Source organism: Podarcis vaucheri (genome assembly GCF_965113315.1).
Source record: "Podarcis vaucheri genome assembly, chromosome: 1".
Classification (NCBI taxonomy): Eukaryota; Metazoa; Chordata; class Lepidosauria; order Squamata; family Lacertidae; genus Podarcis; species Podarcis vaucheri.
The window spans coordinates 35,829,245-35,849,040 of record NC_138759.1 but is presented as its reverse complement, the minus strand read 5'-3'; the positions used below and the strand labels follow the sequence as shown (position 1 = coordinate 35,849,040).

Genomic DNA, 19,796 nt, shown 5'->3' with positions numbered 1-19,796 from the left:
AAACAATGCAAATGGATGAAAGTCACCTCTGTGAACTAAACAAGACCTTTTTACATGTCATAATGACGGGCATATTGCTTGTTGTTAATAATAAACCTCTCCTACCTCACTTGAAAAGTGATTGTGTTCAAGCCATGCTATAAAATCCAGCTCTAGACTAGATAGGGGGTCAAGTCTGTTGCTAATGCAATGAGATTTATATCAATGGCACATTGGTGTTACCTGTGTAATCAATGGGAAATAAATGTCTTAAGATGTATAACCTACCATGGAGGAATCCTGATTATTTCCTAGTTCATCGATCATGCTGGAAACTGCTACACGAAGAAAGCAAGAGGATTAATCTCTCAACCCAAGAAGGAACATAGTTTCCCCCTGCCAATGGACACACACACACACACACACACACACACACACACGTATTTTGTCCTTTGGACAGTGACCCTGAAGAGATGCTGCCACCATCTGACAGCAAAGACGACTATGTTTTATGTGCTCACGCTACATGTGCACTTGAGAACAGGCCATACCTCAGGTTAAAAAGAGAGATATCACATTAGAACAAGCAGCAGTCAAGCAAAGCATCCACAAGACTGCCCACAGGATGCTAGACCAGAGGGGCAGTGGCCTGATCCAGCAGCTCTTCTTTTGGGTGGAGAGGGCATCTCTCCCACATATTCCTAATATAAGATGAGTCCAGTGAAAAAGGCTCCCATTCTCCCCTTTGAGTTCGGAAGAAAATGGAACTGTGGCAATTCAAATGAGTGCCCAAGGCCAGCTTGACTGACCAGCGATATGGGATGCAAAGGGGGCTAAGTCTGAAGAAACACCGTAAGAGCCTGCTGAATCAGGCCAATGGCCCATTAACTCCAGTATCCTGTTCTCGCAACAGCCAACCAGGGTTACAATTGCCAAAACGGAATGCCTCGTTGCCATTTTTGAGCCTGATGGCTTGAAAGCTGTACGTATTCTTCAATAAGACTTTGGGGCTCCTGAAATTCATTCTGATTGTGCAGATATAATTATACAGGAGGTGTTGCTAGTGTGTGAAAACAGTCAAGATCCAAGGATCCCCAGGCATGCACCTCCATATGGCACCATCCTGGTGTCTGGGCATCTTCACTTGGTCACAAGTGGCTGGCAGCCAGGTGCAAAATGTGCCTGGCACCTGGTGAATTTTGCCTGCAACAGTGCTCTTTGCACTTGCGATTCCCAGGAACTACCATTCAGAAGAAGCATCCTGCATCTGACAACAGAAGCTGAACATTGTGTCTAGCAGCCATTGATAGCCTTATCCTTTTGTCTAATCCTCTTTTAAAGAAGCCAATTGCTCTGAAACAGCCGAGTTGGGTGCTGGTACAAGAAGCACGGTAGAAACTGCCAGCAGTTATTATAGCTCACTGAACTCTGGAGCCTGCACTAAGTCTGCTTTAGAACAGCACACTCTGTGCTGATTGTTGCTTCTTCTGAACCATTGCTTCTTGGCCTGTACATTGGGGGTGGGTTTTCACGATGGCACCAAAAGGACTGATATGCCTCATCCTCCCAAGCAAACTGAACCTTCAAAATGGACTAGACTACACTATGTGGGTAAGAAGGAATGAAGCTCCTACTTACGACATTCATCTTTTGTTTCCATGGGCCACGTAAGCCCACATTTCACAGGAGAGTCCCCTGAAGGCCTACGGGAACTTTCAAGAAGCTCTGCTATCAGCCAAGGTCTCAACAAGCAGAAGTTCCCCCCCCAGGCCAGGTAGAGCTTATCACATCAAGGCCTTGCTTCATACGTAAGTGTCTGACAATTGTTTAAATGCTCACAGAATCAGACCGTGAGCACAAAGCATGCCGGCTTGCCTATCTATCTCCCAATCTCTTTGTGAAGTGCTTCTTACAATGCAGCCCCTCATCTATACTACATCCCGGGCGCTATTGCAAATACAATTAGCAGCATTACCTATATGTATCTCAGGCAATAAAGCAGAATCTAGTCTTAAGTCGAATGCCGCCAAGCACACAGTCATAACTAAACACTGCAATCAGCGAAGCGATTATTTTGATGAAAATATTAGCTGGCAGTAATCGGTTTTTATAACCAAAAAATTGCTTTCATTGCTACAAATTGAGTGCTTGCACCAGACCTTGATCCAGCACGTATTAAGTGGAATTAAGTCCCATTTACATGGGAGGAAGTCGCAGCAGTTTCAACGAAACCTGTTACGAAATAATGCCTGTGTTCCAGCACGTCCGTGAGAGCAAGAAGAAGAGGTTGGCCCAAATGGGAAGGGGGTGCAGATTTTGTTTTCCAAACAGCAGCAGCAGCACCGCCCATAAGATATCACTGTTTGAAAAACAAAGGCAAAAGTAATGGGGAACCAAATAGCACATTTCTCTGGATCAAAGTCAGTGAGCTAAGGGTGTGCCTACATCCACTTATGCAAACTACAATGCATGCATGTTCACTACTAGTTTGTATAATATCTAATTTTAATTAACAAAACTAAAGAAGTATTTTTGTTGCCAAAAAAAAAAAAGTTGTCATAGGAAGCTAAGTCAGACTATTAGTCCATTTAGTTCAGTACAGTGGTACCTTGGTTCTCAAGCGCCTTGGTATTCAAACAACTTGGAACCCGGAAGTAAGTGTTCCAGTTTGTGAACTTTTTGCAGAAGCCGAATGTGCTCCATTTTGAGTGCTACGCTTCCGTTCTGAGTTCCAAACTTCTGTTTTGAGTGTTACAATGAGGTCTGTCTGGTTTTGCTATTTATTTTGCGTTTTTGTGTCTCTTTTGTTTTTGTGACTGTGTGGAACCCAGTTCAGGCAATGACTGACTGATTGATTATTGTGTGGGTGCAGTACATTAATTATTGCTTTCATTTTATGGATCAATGGTCTTGTTAGATAGAAGATTTCATGTTGAATTACTGTTTTAGGGGTTGTTTTTAAAAGTCTGGAACGGATTAATCCATTTTGCATTACTTTCTATGGGAAAGCGCGCCTTGGTTTTGGAACATTTTGGTTTAGCAAAGGAATTCCAGAACGGTTTAAGTTTGAGAACCAAGGTACCACTGACACTGACTGGCAGTAGCTCTCCAGGGTCTCAGACAGGGAGTGGGTGTTTTCTGCAGGGGTTCCAGAACAAGAAGTGGCTGTGGGTTGCTGATCAGGGACATAGAGCTTAGGAAGCAAAATACAGGCAATAGGTACAGGAACACCAATGCAAAGCAATGCAAGCAGGGCTGGCACAGCTTTCCATTCAAGCTGCCAACAGCATCCATACTTTTAACACAGACTGCAAAATCAGAACCTATAATAGCAGAACTATTCATTAATTTAACTTCCTGCTAACATACGATTAATTTTCTGTCTGACCCAAGATGGAAGATCTATGCATAAACTGGAGCCCCTAGCAAGACCGGCGTTTTCATTCCCTCTTGCCCATAAGCTTTTGAAGAATGACATTTACTGAAGCAGCTGATTCTAGAAGGAAATAAAGATACCAAAGTAAATTGTTAACTCAATTAGACACCTGGAATTCCTTCTGCAAACAAACAGGTTTGCCTTTCAGCAGACGCACTTGCCTGCATCAATCAGTGTAATGAACATTCATGCCTTTCCATTCATTAGGGACATTTTTAATGCATTATTCATTTTAAAAAACCACACATTTCTGGAGGTGAAAATAATTGCATTAAAACATATAAGCAAATTATACTGGTTTTGGAACACAGGGATAGGGAGTTGCCTTATACCAGATCAGGCCACTAGTCCACCCAGAGCAATATTAGACCTATCCACATATTGCTTGTGCGGATTTCAATGGCATGTTGACTTGGAGCAGAGCCACATTTTAGCCACACCCCCTGACATCAGCCCTGCTTCCTGCAACAACCAAAAACCAAAATATGAGCTCCCTAGGAGTAGGGGGCTCCACATGATCAGAGCACCTGGTTGTGAAGATGCCCCAATGGTGTGGAGCCTCAACTGAGAAGCAGCTCACCCACATGAGGGTTTCTTTACAGACACAGTGTGTGACACAGATAGGAGCAATGTCATAGAATGGCTGAGGCTAAAAGTGCATGACAATCATATTCTACTAACATGTAAGTGTGCTACTCTGTACACTCGGAAACTGTCCAAGGTTTCAGACAATGAACTTCTCCCAGGTCTGTCTGGAGTTGACAAGGCTGAATACCTGGGACAGTTTGCATGAAAATAAATACTTGATAGCCCTTCATAGAATTGTAGAGTTGGAAGGGACCCAAGCAGTCATCTAGTCCAACCCCCTGCAATGTAGGAATCTCAACTAAAGCATCCAAGACAGATGGCCATCCAACCTCTGCTTGAAAACCTCCAGTGAATGAGAGTCCACAACCTCCTTCCGCCAATGACTGTTGGGAAGGGCTGTGTGGTGTATCAAACACAGATATTGGAAGAACTAGCCCCCCACCACCTGAGCTCCAAAACTAGAAACAAGACTACCAAGACCGTGGCTAAGGGAATGGCTTGGGGAAAGGGAGTGAAGGAAGAAATGCAGATGCACTCACCCTGAAAATTCTGCCCTGCACATCTACCCCCTTGCATTTGCATTTCCTTGTGGATTTAGAAACATACTGTCATTATATTTTCATAATGATGTTCTCCTGGACATATGAAAATTCAGTTTCTACAAGTAATCAGGAGTCTATGATGACTAAGAGCAAAAGGCATATTCTCTGTTTAGTTCACAGGAAAAGGTCACATACAGTTTAAGCAATTTACACAATACCTTTTTACAGGAAGCAGAAAAGAAGACTTGGCAACGTCAATGACAATGTGACCGATTAGGGGACCTGATTAACAACCTGATTTTAAAACAAAGCAGTTAGAAATAGTCCAGTGACTTCATGCTTCAGCGGAAGCAACCTAGGCAACCTATAGCTTGGACCCAATAGGAACAGAAAGAAAGAGCAGTGAGTATGTTTAAACTGCTCTATATCCTAGATCATAGGGGGGGGCATATGTTTTTGAGTAGAATAAGATGGAATGGTAATAAAAGGTCCATGCATGGTTTGGTGGGAGTAGGCACCAAGAATGCTGGGACAGTTGGTGACTTGTTGCTGTTGTTTAGTCGTGTCCGACTCTTGGTGACTTAGTTATCCTCAAGGAACATTCTGGTGGACATGGAGCAAGTTGGGGAGGCCACACCCTGAAATTAGATGGTTATATTTGGGCAATGTAGATTCTTCTACACCACTGCCCTCATTCATTCACATTAAGTGGGTGACAGGCTCGTGTACCATCATGGTTCACACAAATGTTTCTGGAACAGCATTCTTCATTAACCAAATCTGATTGTTCGGATACTAACTAAATTCAATAAACAACAACAACTTCACTGTGTGCCCTCCAAGTAGTTCTGTGCCCGTGGAACAAAATCTAAAGAGAACAAATTATCCTTAAAATTAGTATACAGACTACAGTGGTGCCTCGCAAGCCAAAATTAATTCGTTCCGCGAGTTTTGTCGCCTTGCGATTTTTTTCGTCTTGCGAAGCACGGTGTTGGGAAAGTTTTGGAAAAGCTTCAAAAATCACCAAAGTCTTTAAAAACCTCAAAAAAGGCTACCACACCGCGTTCTATGAGTTGCTCCTCGAAGTCAAGTCGCAACTGTATTAACGGTGTTAAGAAAAAGGAAACAAACTTGCAAGACGTTTTCGTCTTGCGAAGCAAGCCCATAGGGAAAATCGTCTTGCGAAGCAGCTCAAAAAACAAAAAACCCTTTCGTCTAGCGAGTTTTTTGTCTTGCGAGGCATTCGTCTTGCGAGGTACCACTGTATGTATGTGGATTATATCCATTCATCGTTTCAATTGCAAATGTACAGATCCTTGTACAATTATAACTGAATACATCTTCCACAATAACCAGTGAGAAAGGCCAAGCTGAGAGGAGCACATTTGTCCAAGACTCATTCTTATGATGGAAATTCACTCCTAGGTCATGAATATAGAACAGGCTTCCTCAACCTCGGCCCTCCAGATGTTTTTGGCCTACAACTCCCATGGTCCCTAGCTAGCAGGACCAGTGGTCTGGGATGATGGGAATTGTAGTCTCAAAACATCTGAAATCAAGTCTGGGTACATCGAAGTGGATTTGCACATATTTTCCTGCTACCCTTAGAATCATAGAATTCGAAGGGACCATGAGGGTCATCTAGCCCAACCCCCTGCAATGCAGGAATCTTTTGCCCAATGTGGGGCTCAAACCCACAGCCCTGAGATTAAGAGTCTCATGCTCTACCAACTGAGCTATTCTCACTGTCCTGCCTTCTCTTCCCATTTTCTTTTTATCTGTCCAGCCTATGGAGCAGGAAACCTGCTTATGCAATGTACATTAAATACCATGCATACTGGCATTGTGCTGAACACAACTTCATAGCAGTTCAAAATTTTGTATATATGTCTCCTGTATCCAAATCAAACAGTCTTTCAAAACTGGCTAAAGGCATTTTGCTTCCCAAAGACGCCTTCCTCCCACATTCTACGTATAGAAACCAATGGGACCAGCAGAATCTTACTCCAACATTGGCAATGGGACAGCATCCTCCACCACACCTGAAGGCAACAGGCTAGCTATGGGGGAAAGGCAAGCCCTGTGGCACACACCACCCAGTCCTCCAGCACCTCTCTCTCCTCAGCATCTGCCCCTGAGAAGGGCCAGCCAAATGGTAAGCCCAGCCCTGCCTTCTAAATCACCTTATAGAAACCCAAGACCTACTTTGGAAAGCTGTATGTGGAATACAGTTGTATAAAAGGAGTCCTGTTACATAAAAGAATTGAGAATGCAGTTGGAGTGAGGAAAAATAATGGTGTGTCAAACTGCAGAGAGTTTTAATGCCTCAAATATTTGGAGAAGAAGGAGAAGACGATGACAAAAACCCTATTCCTGTATATAATCAACGAGGCTAACTAATCTTGCTTGATAAACATAGATCTAAAGATCAGCTCTGACACACAACTATGGCAACTGCTCCAGGATCTCTGCCAAAGCTGAATTCCTCTGTCCGGTATCATAAAATGACTTGTCTGTTGTATTTACAATTCCAGTGGCTCTCGACTCAGTCTGATGAACACTGGGCATGCTGACAGTTAGCCAGGAGAACAGATTTGAGCCCAGCCATTAGGCCAGAACATGTGCATTTCATTAGAAAAAAAGAAAGACAAATTATGCATATTTCTCCAGGATGGCAGTCTTCATCAGACGTTCCATTGTAAACTAATTGCAAAGCATGCTGCTATGCAAGTATCATCAAAATCCTTTGTAACCTATAATAAACAATTATAGTTCCATAGGCGGTACTTCAACAACCCAGTAATAAATCATGCTGCTTCTTATGTTTCAGGCCCAGAACAGGAATAAGTTTGCACTTCTGGAACTCATGTTTTTTATGTAACTTCATGTATAGTAATAGTAGTTCCTGACTTCCTTAACTGAGATAAATACAGCTGCAACAGTGAAACAGAGTCATTATGTATTGGAACCAGGCTAAGCTAGTCACACTTGTTGTTGTTTAGTCATTTAGTCATGTCCGACTCTTTGTGACCCCATGGACCAGAGAACGCCATGCACTCCTGTCTTCAACTGCCTCCCGCAGTTTGGTCAGTCTCATGTTAGTAGCTTCGAGAACACTGTCCAACCATCTCATCCTCTGTCGCCCCCTTCTCCTTGTGCCCTCCATCTTTTCCAACATCGGGTCTTTTCCAGGGAGTCTTCTCTTCTCATGAGGTGGCCAAAGTATTGGAGCCTCAGCTTCAGGATCTGTCCTTCCAGTGAGCACTCAGGGCTGATTTCCTTAAGAATGGATACGTTTGATCTTCTTGCAGTCCATGGGACTCTCAAGAGTCTCCTCCAGCACCAGAATTCAAAAGCATCAATTCTTCGGCGATCAGCCTTCTTTACGGTCCAGCTATCACTTCCATACATCACTACTGGGAAAACCATAGCTTTAGATGCACTTTAGTCGCACTTAGATACCATCAAACGTGAAAAGATAGTCATGTGCAAGTGAAGTCCCACTGATTTCAATGGGACCCAAGCCAGCATCACTTCTCCACTGTGGACCTTCCTACTCTACCAGCTGAAAGTGCAGGCAGACAAAATTACCGCAGCATAGTATGCAGCAAGGTTTTGCCTCCCCTCCAATCTTCCAGCTTAGCTGTGCAAGCGGCAGAGGCTGTTCTGCTTTATCACGCCATGCTAGGCAGCCAGGTTTCTCAGATCCAGCCCTCTGCATATTCATTACTTTTCCTGTACCTTGACAGCAGAGGAACCATTTCAAGACAATATTAAGAGCAGTACCAGAAGTAGACTACCACAAAGAGGCTATGGGATCTTTCAGGACTTAATGCTGCATTAGTTGTTTCTCACATGCCAGAGTCATTTCAGGTACATGCCGATACAGATCTGACCAAGAATGTGTGCATCATGCTCACCTCAAGTCCATCTGCACTGCCAACAAAGCAGGCCTTTGTAACACAGATGTTGCTTGAGAATTCATTCAAATGTTCGGCAGGGCATTTGAAGCATCCAGTACCCCTTCAGATATGAATTGAAGGATTGCTTGTTTGAGACAATCACCTTTATTTATTTACCGGACAGTACTCATAGCTTGCTCTTCATTTAATATGTTTGATCCTCAAGCAACAAATGAAATGATAGAAATAAACAGATTAAAAATGTATACAAAAATTGTAAAGCCACATGAAGAGGTCCAATGAACAACAACTTAACAATTCTGTCCTAAGGTAAAAATAACTAGATTAAAAATGAGCACAATACATACAAAGTGATTAAATCAATGGTCTTGGCAACAGTTTACACCCTGCTTTTCAGTCATGCCAGCCCCCCCCCCTTTTTTGGTCTCTTACACAAGGACATCACTCTGTGCCAACACTCTGTGGCTTTTTTGCACGAAGACAAACTGCTGCTCAATATTCTCTGGGGTGGAAACTTTCTACCTTTCTATATCCTCATTATCTCATTTTGGTGGAAGTGCTTTCCACTTAGAGAAAGCTTTGACCTCGGATTTTGAACAAAATATCTTTATGTCCACAGAAATATGCACTGATCATTTAGCTCTAGGACTTGCTATGCTTTGGATGTTTATAGTGAAAGGCAGTACAAAAAAACTTGCAATAAACAAGTGCTTAAGTGCCTATTTCCAAGGTATGCATTCAATGGTGCCCCTCACACCAGTGAAGAAGGTGACTTTTGCAGATTCCCTGCTCCCCTACAATCCCTAGCACCACCTCCCATGCTGTTCTGAAGCATCCCATGTTTTTGGAACAGGGGCAATGCTTAGGGGAATTAGAGAAAATCACCAGCCTCCTCCTACAGCTGAGGGAAGCCTCTGCTGGATCAAAGTACCTTCTGTCACTGGAGAAACATCACTGGAGACAACCTCTGGACGTACACACACATGTGCTGGGTACTGCAACAGCTGCACAGTATAGTGTCAAAGACAGTATAGTTGCAGTACCACAGGCGCAGTGAGGTTTTTCCTGCTGTAATATGCCAAAAGAGCAATGCAAAGGTTTGTAAAATGGGTTAGTAAGCCTTGAGAATTAGAAAAGGCACAGATATAGCTCACCAAAGCTAAGCTCCCAATACTCAACAATGATAAGGAGTAAGCTACAGTCTTGAATAAGATTGTTTTCTTATCAGGTCAAGCCTTAGACACACTTGTGGACATGAACATAAACCACTATGAATCAACCAACAGGTTTTCCAAAGCAGCTCCACGTAAATTGATGGTAATGATGGGATAATGGACACATAACACATAAAAGCGACATGTACTGATTCAGAGCACTGGCTCATCGAGCTCAATATTGTTTACTTTGCCTAGCAGCAGCTCTTTGGGATCTTCCCCAGCCCTGCAACCTGAAAACCTTTAACCAGAGACACAACCTGGGACCTTCTGCATGCAAAGCAAATGCTCCACCACTGAGCTATGGCAAGTATGTTTAGCTATGGCATCAACCAACAAACCATGGTTTGCAAACCTGCTTCAAACCATGACTTCAAACCATAGTTTGGTGCTTAGCATCGACACCAATACTACTGACACTCTGCTGGCAACCAAAGACTTTTGCAGTAGCTGTGGATTTTCTATTGTTGTATTGTGTTTTTATGATATATATTTTCACCCTGTGGCCATTCGGCAAAGATCAGACTCTAAATGTCATAGATAAATAAAACAATACATAAACCATCATTTCTCCAGTATGAATATCATGGCAAACTATGGTTAGAGTAACCGATATGAACTGACCCAGACCCTGCAATCATCATCTGAAGCCCTTCTTCATATAATTAAACCAGGCATAGGCAAACTCGGCCCTCCAGATGTTTTGAGACTACAGTTCCCATCATCCCTGATGACTGGTCCTGTTAGCTTGGGATGATGGGAGTTTTAGCCCCAAAATATCTGGAGGGCCGAGTTTGCCTATGCCTGAATTAAACCATCTATGACCCTTTAAACGTGTGTGTGTTATTTTTTTTGTTACTATGTTATGTGTTTTTTGTGTTTTTATATTGTAAACTGCCCAGTGTTCCCTAGATGAAGAGTGGCATAGAAATTAAATAAATAAATAGATAGAGAATGAGAGCATGAGAAGGAAAGGGGTGAGACAGGGAGGAGTACCCAAACCTTGTTTCGATTATTGTCCAGAGTTTTTGAAAGTTCAAAGTAACAATGACAAATTGCATGGTAGTGCCAGGGAAGGGGTGGGAAGGAAAACCTAACTGTGATATAGATAGCATGGAGCACACATTGGAAGGCAGGACCACTGTGTCACTGGTGAGAACAGGAGATTAAACTTTCACGCATGTGCTAAATTCTACTTTAGATAGTCTGCTTGTGGAAATTACCACCTTGTGAGGTACTGTGCGTTTTAGCTGCAGCCCTGAACTACAGTAGTGTTTACTTTTAGCAGCACAATGTTTCAAGCTGTCTACCTCTCATATGTAATTGCTGACTGAAATGATGCCTGCATGTAAATATTTCTTTGGCCTGAATACTTGGGAGTAGCAGACATTTACCATAAGGATTAGTTGCTAGTCCTAGTTTTATATAAACACCTCAATTTGATTTGTCAAGATTTCAAAAGGCCAAGAGGACTTCCCTTCAACCGGACTGGGATTTCCTCTTCACTTCTACTTCTACTAAGACTTTGTGACTTTGTGTGACATGCAAAACGCGGACGCATAATGCAACTGGGAAAGTTGACATCAACCTTACTGAAAACTAATGCATATGTCTGCATCTTCAGGTAGTGCTGGGGGAGACTCCTGCCTGAAATCTTGGAGAGCTGTTGTTAGTCAAATAATAGTGAGCTAGATGGGCCACTTCCTATATTCCGTGGGACATACCGTATTTTTTGCCCTATAGGATGCACTTTTTCCCCTCCAAAAATGAAGGGGAAATCTGTGTGCGTCCTATGGGGCGAATGCAGGCTTTCGCTGAAGCTTGGAGAGGGAGAGGGGTCAGTGCGCACCGACCCCTCTCACTCTCCAGGCTTCAGGAAGCTATCAGCAAGCCTGGGGAGCCTACGGGCTCCCCAGGCTCTGGATGTCTGCCTGAAGCGCGGGGCGCTCTGCTTCAGCACGCCCCGCGCTTCGGGCAGACATCAGGCAGCCCCACAAGCTCGGGGGACAGCGGGGAGGCGCAGCGCCGCCATCCCGCTGTTCCCCAACCTGGTTTGGATTCCCCGACCTGGTTTTGGAGGGGAAATAAAGGGAATTTTTCCCCCTTTATTCCCCCCCAAAAAAACTAGGTGCGTCCTGTGGGCCGGTGCGTCCTATGGGACGAAAAAAATTTTTCCTTTGTTTTCCCCAAAAAAAACTAGGTGCGTCCTATGGGCCGGTGCGTCCTATGGGACGAAAAATACGGTACTTCAGAGTAGGCACGACTAGGCTTGCACTTGCACCTATACAGAAGAGTCAGTCCAGACTTTATAAACCAAGTTGACGTGAGAAAACTTCGGAAAGGCAACGAAGACTATATTAGCATTATTCTGTCCCTCCTGCAGCAGCAGCTTTTTATGCTGGAGATCCCGGCAGATTCCTTCAGCAGGAAAAGGAGGTGCTGAGCTGGGGAGTGGCACTCCAGGTAGTGTGGTAGAATTCAAACACCAGATAGTTGAATATTGTATTTATATATACACACACACACACACACACTGGGGTCTGTGACCCTGGAGGGGTTTCATCAACCCCTAGGTACAGCTATAACCCTTCCTCATTTGAGTTCAATGGGACTTACACCAAGTATGTTATCAGCTTCCAGCCTAAAGCAACAATCTTAAACTGAGAGCCTGTGTGTTATATTGGCTAGAGTGTCAGGCTAAGACCCGGGAGTCCAGGGTTCAAATTCCCACTTGGCCATGAAGCTCACTGGGTGACCTTGGGCCAGTCACTGCCTCTCAGCCTAACCCACCTCACATTGATCTGGCAAGGATTAGAGGAGGAGGGATCGGACCATGTGTGTCAACATCAGCTCCTTGGGAGAAGGTGGTGGAATATAAATACAATTAAATAAATAAACTTACAGTGCCATCCTATGCACATCTTCTCAGAAGGGGTCCAACTGAGTTCAATGGGACTTGGCTAAGTGTGTGAATCGTTGTGGCCAGAGATTATTTTCAAGACTGAGGCTTAAATCAGCTTCTAACATGAATACAGTATGTAACTTCCTATGGCTGCAATGTGTGTTATGATTTCTCTTCCATGTTCATTCCCCCATGAAGTTCCATCTCCTGTGCTCCACGGTTCTAAGCATCTTTGCTTACAAGTCCTATTTAATTCAGCCGGGATTTATTCCCTAGTAAGCATGCTTACAATCACCACCTTAAGACAGCTTTACGTAGATAGCTAAAACTGTACACAGATTGTGGCTACACTTACTAGCAGTCAGCGTGATGGTTGATCACTTTTAACTCAGTTTAACTTCTACTTCTGCGATAAACATAAGCAAATCTAAGAATTCTATATGCTAATAGCAAACTCATTAGACTGTAGCCAAAATGCATCAAAACATAAGACGTTCAGCAGAGTCCCAAGGTTTGCTGAAACACAAAAATGTAAAATATCCCCCCCCCCCAAAAAAAAGTAAGAGGAGGGAAAACCTCCAACTAGCTCACTGAGCATGCTCGGTAGCCATGGTACACCGGCTGACTGGGAAGACAAAACCAGGGGGGAATGGAGTGTCTTGCAAAAGGCCATTGTTGTCTGGAACTCTGAATACACCCAGTCCACACTGCAATATTTTGTTGCAAGTCCTATTTGTGAATCATGGGGTTGTAGTCAACTTTGACTCAGAGCAGACCCATTGATGTTAAAAGCAATGGATCACTGGGTCTACTCTAATTCAAAGTTAGTTGCACACAACCCAAAGACTTTAATCCCATACCCACTTACAGTGGTGCCTCGCAAGACGAAATTAATTCGTTCCGCGAGTTTTTTCGTCTTGCGGTTTTTTCGTCTTGCGAAGCACGGTGTCGGAAAAGTTTTGGAAAAGCTTCAAAAATCACCAAAAACCTCAAAAAAGGCTACCACACCGTGTTCTATGAGTTGCTCCTTGAAGTCAAGTCGCAACTGTATTAATGGTGTTAAGAAAAAGGAAGCAAACTTGCAAAAAACGCAAGACGTTTTCGTCTTGCGAAGCAAGCCCATAGGGAAATTCGTCTTGCGAAGCAGCTCAAAAACCGCAAAACCCTTTCGTCTAGCGAGTTTTTCGTCTTGCGAGGCATTCGTCTTGCGGGGCACCACTGTACCTGGGAGTATGCCTCATTTGAATCAATGAGACTTACTTCTGACAAGCATTGGATTGCACCGTAAATAATTAAGCCTATAGCAGAGTTACAGATATACTTCTGTAGGCTTAGTCACTACCTAAAGTTGAGTTCTGGTAAAACTATTCATTCATTACCATGAAGGATGCTGGAATAATAAGCAACACAGAAGAGAGGAAGAAAGTCCCGAATAACTTTTCAAAAACTAGCTAATGTGCTGGCTTTTGTCAAAACTGCTTTTGTTCAACTGAACATATGCATGACATTATTTTACTTCTTTACCTCTTGAGTGGTAGGGAAGGAAGGAAAAGCAATGAAATAATTTATCTGGTGATTTCAATGAAGTCTGAAACTAAGGAAGAAGGAAACCAATCTAACTACTGTTACAGAACGTCCTCTCATGGCCATTAATCAGGATTTTTGTTGTCACTTCCAGATATGTTTCGCTTTCCACAGCTGCAATCCTAACTCCACTAACCAGGGAGTAAGTTGAAATTCCACTGAGCTCAATAGGATTTACTTCTGACATGCAAAGGCGCACGTTGTATGAAACTGATTGCTAACAGAAGGTTGAAGCTGTGCAATCAGTTTGATCAATGCAAACCAAAAGGAGTTTATGCATGGGCCCACACTTCGGTCACTTTTCAGCATAAATTAATTTATTAATTGCTGTGGATTTTGTTTATTTACTCAGCTGTGCAGTGTCCTCTGCTGGTACATATGTGCATAAATTAGGGATTAACTTTATTACCTTTCTAAAGACAAGCTAAGCTGCTCAGGAGCCTGACAAGCACTCAGCATATGACCACCACAAGAACCCAACCTGGAGCTTAGTGGAAAGTGACAGGAAAGCAAGGATAATCCAATTAGGCAATGGACTTATACAAACTTTTGGCACCATTCAAAATCATTTTGAATTGCCAATGTAGTTCTAGGAAACTCTTCTACAGGTGTATAATCAATGCTATATTGGAATTCTTCTTAGTAATATTTTTAAAAAACAAATTCCTCACAAATGCAACATCCTGCATTTCCACTTCTAGGAGGAGACAAGAGGGCCAGTTACAGTTATAATCTCACTTAAACCAAGTTGGCTGCCCCAGTGTGAATTATAGTCATTCACATGCTGCACTGAAAAAGTGAAAAATTCTTAAACCAGTAAGTAAATCCAGTTGAGTCCAAAGGAGCATATTCACAATAAACTTTTTTAGGATTTTAACTTGGGGTGGAGGATCAAAAAACTCATCCCAGGTATCGCTTACTTGTGTTTTGCAGTTTATGATGGAAATATTAAGCCCAGCATCAGTATGAAAGCAAATAAGGATATTAACCCCCTTACAACCCAAACATTCAAGCATGGCTCCCTAATTAAAAGTCCCCATTACATTAGAAGTGTTAGTAGCTATCTCCCCCCATTTGAATTTCTTACCTTGGACCTCTCTTTCACATAGTATTTGCCAAGTCTACTTCCACAGTACATAACCAGTCTGTCTATCAGTGACAAGAGAAAGTTGATGGCCTCGCATCCCTCCTCAGTGCCTGCGATCCACTTTATCTGGTCTCCCCTCAAGTGTCTCTTGGAGATGCCGTTGCGCTTGCCGGCTAGCTGACCATCCTGCAGCTCCCCGTTATAATGCATCTGCTTCACACGTTCCAGGACACAGTCTCCTACCAAGTCGCCCAAAAAATTGTCCAGGTAGCAAAAACCAATGTCATGCAAACAAGGCACTATGTAGTCCAAGGCAATTCTCTCTAGGTCTAATCTCATGATATGTCCCAGTGGCATTTTCATGAACCCGACTGATTTCGCCCCTTGTAGCAGAAAGTCAAGAGCCGCAAGCCAAGCGGCGGAGCGCGCGCCAGGAGACCTGGTTTCTATCGGCGATTCTAACACACTGAATCCGCCACACGGGCCAGCAGCGATGCCTAACTCTTGGGAGAAGCGAGCAGAGCAGAGCAAATCAGGGTCCGGCTAGTCAGAGAAACCGGCGTGCCCAAAAGTTTGGCTAAAGTCGTACTTTTGTCTTCAGCGCAGTCAGCAGCCACCTTCTCGGGTTCTCCCAACCCCTGGGCGACACAAGGCTTGCTAATGAAGTGAACGGTGGCTGCACGCCTTCCGCGGACTGACCTCCACCCAATACCGCGGGGGGATCGGCACCTTGGCAGAGAGGCAGTTGCTGGAAAAGGAAGCTGAAGCAGCTCTTTTCTACCAGCTTTAAGGCCGGGAGACCAGTGTGTGAACACCCCGCAATTGCTGATGTGATCACTCCCCCTAATTTTTTTTGAATTTTTTTTGGTGCCGAGTCCTGCAAACTCCTTTCAATTTCACCGAGGCAGCAGATGGCCCCTCTCTGATTAATACGTCTGCTACGTGCAGAATGTGTTCCTACTTCTGCGGCGAGCGCCACGTGGGTGGAGCCCCGTCCCGGGGACAATCTCTCCCCGCGCCTACCCGCAGCCCTGTGGAACGTGAGGGCAGCCAATCAGGAGGGGGGCAGGGCGGGGCTTCGCCGGAAGCGTCCAACCCGCGTAGGGTTCACGGCTGGAATCAAGGCGTGGGGGAGAGGGCGGAGAGGAAAAGCCGCGTGTCTGGAGGAGGCGCGGCTTATGGTTCGTCGTGCGCCGCCTACAACTCGGAGTGGGTGTGGTCTCCGCCATTGAGGAATTCTCCCCCAGCATGTACGCTTCTACTACGGTCACATACTACAAGCCAATGTAAACAAACGGAGGGGGGGGGTATAAGGGCGTTAAGTGCCAGTTGAGTTTCTCTTGGCAACTTAATGCTATAGGGATGGGGAGCGAGGTTACAAGTGCTTATCTCCCTCTTTTCTTTCTCTCTCTCTCCCACTTCAAGACATCCTCCCCCCCTTTTCACACCTGGTCATCTGCTGACAAAACATATTGCAGAGCTGGAATTCGCTTTGCAAACAAGATCATGCGTGCGGAATACCAGTTCCCGGCTTTCAAAAGCCTCTCGAAACACAGATGATTTGTTTAAAAAGCACTCACTGACTTGTCACCACCTGGATTCTAAACCTCATTCCTTTTCTCCTAAAAGCTAGGAAAATATGCCCACTCTCATAGCCTGCCAAGATAACTATCGTTTCAGAAATTACCAATACTGTATAAACGTTAGAGAGAGCCGTTAAAGTAAGATGTTCGGGGTTATATATATGCATATGCACGCACGAGTGTTTCAGAAAATTTGTTCTCTTTGAAACTGCAGCTCACAAATCCTGGTTAATAACTCTAGGGAACTTTTTGATGAAGGCGGGAAAAACAAAAAAAGGAAACCGTGTCTTTAAGCGTAGTGAGGTTACCCCCCGCCATACAAAATCACCCGCTACTACCTCTCCAATTCGTGGATATAGGAAATCCCACGTGGGCTGCCACGCTGTGAACGCTACACGGTTTAAAGTTCCAGTTACAGCCGTGTTGGTCTGCCATAGTCAAAATAAAAAAATTCCTTCCAGTAGCACCTTAAAGACCAACTAAGTTAGTTCTTGGTATGAGCTTTCGTGTGCATGCACACTTGTGTGCATGTGTATCTGAAGAAGTGTGCAACTTAGTTGGTCTTTAAGGTGCTACTGGAAGGAATTTTTTTATTTTGACGGTTTAAAGTTGTTTCACAAAGCGATCGAACTAGGGTTAGGATCTGAGCGGATGGACCAAATGCCAAGCCCGAGTTGCAGCTGGTAGCAGAGCGGCCAGGAATTGCGTGGTTAAGACTCGGAAGAGTACATGAAATGGCAAGAGAGGGAGATCAGAAACTCCGGAGGAGCCCGGAGTGAACTTCAGTCGGGGCTTACAAGCTACTAACCTTGTGTCTTCCTCTAATTTTGTAGCGCCCCAGCTTGCCATCTGCGTACATGATGAGCTTATCCATTCTTTTCAGGAGGTAGCCTATATTTTCACAGCCCGGCTCACTGCCCTCAACCCACAAAATCTTGTCCCCGCGAATGGCTCGGCCGCCGCCCGCCTTCTGGCTCGCCAGGGCGCCGTCCTGGAATTTGTCACTCAGGTGCAAAGCCAGGACCTCTTGGAAGATTTTCTCGGCCATCCTGTGCCCCAGGAAGTGGTCGACTATGCACAAGCCATAGGCGTTCATGCAAGGCACCACGTAGCGCAAGACTAGCCTCTGCGCATCTCTGCGGGGCTCCCGGAGAGGAGCTTTGCTGCCAGGCGGAGAGCCGGCGGAGGGCGAAGCGCCCTCGACGCCCGGGGCCTCCGCCGGGCTCGCAGCGGGGCACCAGAGGCCTCCGAGGGGGCCTGCGGCCGGCCCTGCAGGCTGCTCCTCTCCGCCCCCCTCCTGGCGGCTCCCGGGCGGGTGGTGGATGAAAATCCTCCTCATGCTTTCTACTGAGTCTCCGCGGAGCTGGGCGGCCGCCGGGGGCTGCTGCTGGGCCGCTTCCCCGCCGGAGGAGGCCATGGTTTGCGCGCAAGACCAGCTCCCGCTCCCGGCCGGCGGGGCGGCATCGCCTCACCACGGCGGCGGCATGCCGCTTCTGGCCGGGCCCGAGCTCCACGCGGGAAATGCCATGCTCGCGCCACACGCCGCCGGATACGAGGAGCGAGGACATGCCGCTCGGGAGCGTGCACACGTACCACGGGGAGCGAGCGGCGCCTCCGCCCCCGCCCAGCGCCTCCCTCCTTCCCGCCCTCCTGGCTTCCTCTCTCTCTCTCGCCGCCTCATCCAGCCGTCCCTCGAGGACACGCGCTGGGAACACGCGGGATCCAACGCAGCGCACGAAAAAGCTCCCGGGCAGTGCCGGACGTGCAGGGAGAGACTGGGATCTGGGATTGTTACGTGCCCTCTCTCCGGCTTGGAACGAGGGGCGGGAGCCACAAAGGAAGCTCGCAAGCGCTGGCCGCGGCTGCTGGCTCCATTCATTCACCTGGGCTTGGTGCTGACTTTTTCCGCTTTTCCAGTCCTGGCCTGTCCCGTTCTGGAAATCAAGATAATGGGGTTACCGCTGCTGCTGCTGCAACGAATCGTTCCCCATGTGTTTGTTAGGACAAAAAGTGCACTTTAAACGCAGGACTTAAGAACGCAGGACTTTAGCCTGGAGAAGAGGAGGTTAAGGGGTGATATGATAGCCATGTTCAAATATATAAAAGGATGTCATATAGAGGAGGGAGAAAGGTTGTTTTCTGCTGCTCCAGAGAAGCGGACACGGAGCAATGGATCCAAACTACAAGAAAGAAGATTCCACCTAAACATTAGGAAGAACTTCCTGACAGTAAGAGCTGTTTGACAGTGGAATTTGCTGCCAAGGAGTGTGGTGGAGTCTCCTACTTTGGAGGTCTTTAAGCAGAGGCTTGACAGCCATATGTCAGGAGTGCTCTGATGGTGTTTCCTGCTTGGCAGGGGGTTGGACTCGATGGCCCTTGTGGTCTCTTCCAACTCTATGATTCTATGATTCTAAGAAGGACGAAGTGTTTGGTGGTTGTTAGGTTTTTCTCTGTGACTCTGCAGGTGCAAATAGGTGGCTGGCTCACTGGTTCTCAAAAGAAAGGTGCGCGACTGGTATCAGGCTAAGACATACCCGCCAACATTTCCCCAATTAAAATAGGGGCGTCCTAAGGAAATGCAGGGCATTCCAGGATCAAACCAGGACACCTTCTGTGAATCCGGGACTGTCCCGGGAAAATAGGGACACTTGGAGGGTCTGAGCTCACCTTGATCGTGTCCCTAGTCTAGTAGATGGAACTGCATTCTGCACCTGCACAGGCACTCTCTTCCTTATAGCATCAGCTGTATTCCTGATTAAATTCCTGGACTTTTCTTGGCTTTGCAGCAGGAGTGCCAACTTGAATAAATATTGAGGGGGCTCAGGTAAGCCCTGCTCTTCACAATCAATCACAAGATGCAGCACACACAGCATTTGAATGGCAATGCCCATCAACTGGGGGGAGGGGGCAGCCGCCTCAAATATTTTATAAGGGAGAAGGGCAAAGGGACCTCAGCCC

At 45.5% G+C, this 19,796-nt stretch overlaps 1 protein-coding gene across 2 annotated transcripts in view; it reads right to left on the bottom strand.

The window, feature by feature from the left end:
- Positions 1–18,324, bottom strand: part of EGLN3 (egl-9 family hypoxia inducible factor 3) — a 39,942-nt gene extending 21,618 nt beyond the window's left edge. The window contains exon 1 of one of the 2 annotated variants that reach the window (XM_082213761.1): positions 17,647–18,324. In XM_082213761.1, coding sequence (XP_082069887.1) covers positions 17,647–18,255 — 609 coding nt within the window. In that variant the 5' untranslated portion in view covers positions 18,256–18,324. Of the gene's footprint in view, positions 1–15,255; positions 16,245–17,646 lie in introns of those variants that run through there. The other variant, XM_082213762.1, reaches the window with a different exon arrangement.
- Between the last annotated feature and the right edge of the window lie 1,472 nt (positions 18,325–19,796).